The 2,846-nt window shown below is 53.8% G+C and overlaps 1 protein-coding gene across 1 annotated transcript in view; it reads left to right on the top strand.

Annotated features, from left to right (window-relative positions):
- WDR91 (WD repeat domain 91) overlaps positions 1-2,846 on the top strand; it is a 28,889-nt gene that overhangs the window by 8,652 nt on the left and 17,391 nt on the right. The window contains exon 6 of the mRNA XM_006887143.1: positions 51-216. Within this exon, the coding sequence (XP_006887205.1) occupies positions 51-216 (166 nt within the window). The remainder of the gene's footprint in view (positions 1-50; positions 217-2,846) is intronic.

Genomic DNA, 2,846 nt, shown 5'->3' with positions numbered 1-2,846 from the left:
CTGTCCCAGGGGGCTTGACCGGGAAGCTTGTGACTGCGTGTCCCTTGCAGGGCCATGGTGTGCAGCCAGAGGAGCAGTGCCCTGTCCCAGTCCCCACGTGTGGGCTTCCTGTCCTCGCTGCTGCCCCAGAGCAAGAAGAGCCCCTCCCGGCTGTCGCCCTCCCAGGGGCCTGCGCAGGCCCAGAGTGCCCCCAAGAGAGAGGCCGCCGGCAGCCAGGTTAGCCAGGTAAGCCCTGTCCGCCGGGGGTGGCCAGCCACCGCACACTGGCACGGCTCCCCACAGCACCCGGCTGCTGGACTCCCGGCCCCGCTGCTGGGAAAGGATGGCACCAGAGCTCAGCCAGGTCTCTGGCCCCGGGGAAGGTGCCCTCTTCCCAGGTGTCTCCCCCACCACAGCCCGATGTGTCACCCCCACCACAGACAGTCTGTGGCGCTCCAGCTTTGAAGGGTCACCCCTTTTCTCATCTGTTTGCCGTGGTGTGATGGTGTGTTGTGATGTGAGAAGCCAGGACCCTGGGGTTCTGAATTTCAGGGAATACAAACCCGTGAGTGGCTACAGCACAAATGCTTTAAGCACCGCCTCCCTACCTGTGCTGTGCCTGCTGCTTCTCTTGAGAGCACAGCTCCTGGGGGGCCTCTTTCTGTGCCAGCCCCGGGCCACACCTGCGGCTTCACACGCAGCATTCCTCCTCCTCGGGCCACCAGAACTCTTTCTTCCAGAACCGTCTGTCAGAGTGAAAGTTTAACAGACCCCGTTATTCATTACCGCCCGAGAGGAGAGCTTGCTCCTTGTACGCGTTTCTGTTTAGTCCCGGATGAAGTCAGCCACTGCGGTCTGTGCCCTCAGCTGCAGCCCCGTGACTGGAGAGCTGTGTGTGATGGGACGCTTTGGGGCTGTGTACTGCTCCCAGGGTGGGGACCGCCCCAAGGGCCAACTACATCCCACAGTTTATGAAGGCCTTGTCTGTGTGAGTACCTGAGTCGCTGCAGACTTAAAATGCCATCAGTGCTCAGGCACTCTAATCCCTGCATCCACGAGGCTCGAACCAGCCCAAACCAAGCAAATACCATTGACTGGTGAAGCCCAGACCCCAGAACTGTGGAATGTGGCTGAGTAAGTTACCCTGCTCGATTTCCTGATGTTCCTTACCACGCAACATTTAATAAGTTCATAGATGCTACCTCGGATGCTGGGTCCCTCAAAACATGCCAGAGACGATGAAATCCTGTTGTCAGCTTGGGATTGAAGCAGACACAGTCACACGCTCTTTGCGAGTAGGCCAGTGGCCTCGCTTATAAAGTGTTTGGGAATTAAGTGTCACGTGGTGAGGCTGAAACAGGGCTGGAAGCCTTCCGTGCAGATCAGAGCCCAGGGATGAGGGGATGAACTTGTGCGATGCAGCAAAACTGCCCTTCTGCAGCCTCTGAAACGGATCCACAGGAAGTTCAGGTCACCCTGAGATATGCTACCAGAGCAGGGGTCGCCCTTTATCCCATTACTAAGTGTCAATGGCAGAAGTCTGTAGTCTGAAAACCTACAAACAGCCTGGGTAGTTGTGTTTTAAATAAGTGATGGACTAAGTAAGTTCAGCATCTGTTTTTATTTTAAAAATAATTGATGGATTTAAGGTTTCAGTGATGTCAGGCTGGAGACTAAGGTGCGCCTGATCCTGCTATAGTCTTTGCAATTGCTTGCTATGCGTCGGAGAGCTGGATAGTAACTAGGGATGATAGAAAAAGGATTGATGCCTTTGAGCTGTGGTGCTGGAGAAGAGTATTGAATATACGATGAACTGCCAGGAGAACAAACAGGTTTGTCCTGGAGACGGTGAAGCCCAGATGCTCCTTGGAGTCAAGGATTCTAAAGCTTTGTCTGACATACTTTGGGCATGTTGCAAGGAGGGACCAGTCACTGGAGAGGGATGTCATGTTTGGGAGATTGGAGGGACAGCACAAGAGAGGAAGATCCTCGATGAGATGGATCGATTCTGTGAATGGGGTGGTGGGAGTAGGTATGTCAGAGACAGTGCGATTGGCACAGGACGGAGCAGGGTTTAGGGCTCTTGTACACAGGGTCGCTATGAGTCACAAGTGACTCGATGGCACATAACAACAACAACAACAACAACAATATCTGAAGGATGTAATGGATGCATGGTGGTGCAGTGTGCCTAACACGTCGAGTTGCTAACCAAAAGGTTGGCAGTTTGAATCCACCAGCTGCTTCTTGGGAGAAAGATGGGCCTTGGTGTCTTTCACAACACTGTGAGCTTAGAGCACCTGCCTGCCTTTTTTAACATTAAAGAACAAACAGAAAGCACAAACCATATTTTTATTGCTAAGCTTGCTGTATGTCCAATCATTAGGCCGTGTGGATTGTACGGAGCCTTGTACATTTCACTCCGCCCACACTTTGCTGGTGCTGTGTTGCTGTAACTTGTGTTCACAGCGTTACTGTGAACTGAAGTGTTCACGGTGTTACTGTGTACAGGAGGTGGTGATGCATACTCCCAGCTTTCACCTTGCATCTGGAGGCAGAACTGAAGAAGGGACGGGCCTGTGCCCGAGCCGTCCTGGCCTCCCTGCTGGCGGCTGTGGGCACAAGGGCAGGGCCCACAGAGCCTCCGTTTGTTCTTTGTCCCCTCCAGCTAAAGCTGTCAGCCACTCTGTGAGGCAGGACCACTGTGCGGTCTGTTATTAGAGAGATAACCCCCTAATTAGCTGGGAGGAAGGTGTGCACTCATTACTGTCATTAGAATCGTTTACCTCCTACCTGAGCCATCAGTGGCCGGAACCACTGCCCCTGGGCATCACTCATCCTGCCTCTCGCTCTGCGTCCCAGCTCTC

Source organism: Elephantulus edwardii, unplaced genomic scaffold (genome assembly GCF_000299155.1).
Source record: "Elephantulus edwardii isolate Elephantulus edwardi_28Jun2011 unplaced genomic scaffold, EleEdw1.0 scaffold00055, whole genome shotgun sequence".
In the NCBI taxonomy this organism is placed as follows: Eukaryota; Metazoa; Chordata; class Mammalia; order Macroscelidea; family Macroscelididae; genus Elephantulus; species Elephantulus edwardii.
This window is presented reverse-complemented; position numbering and strand designations above follow the sequence as displayed.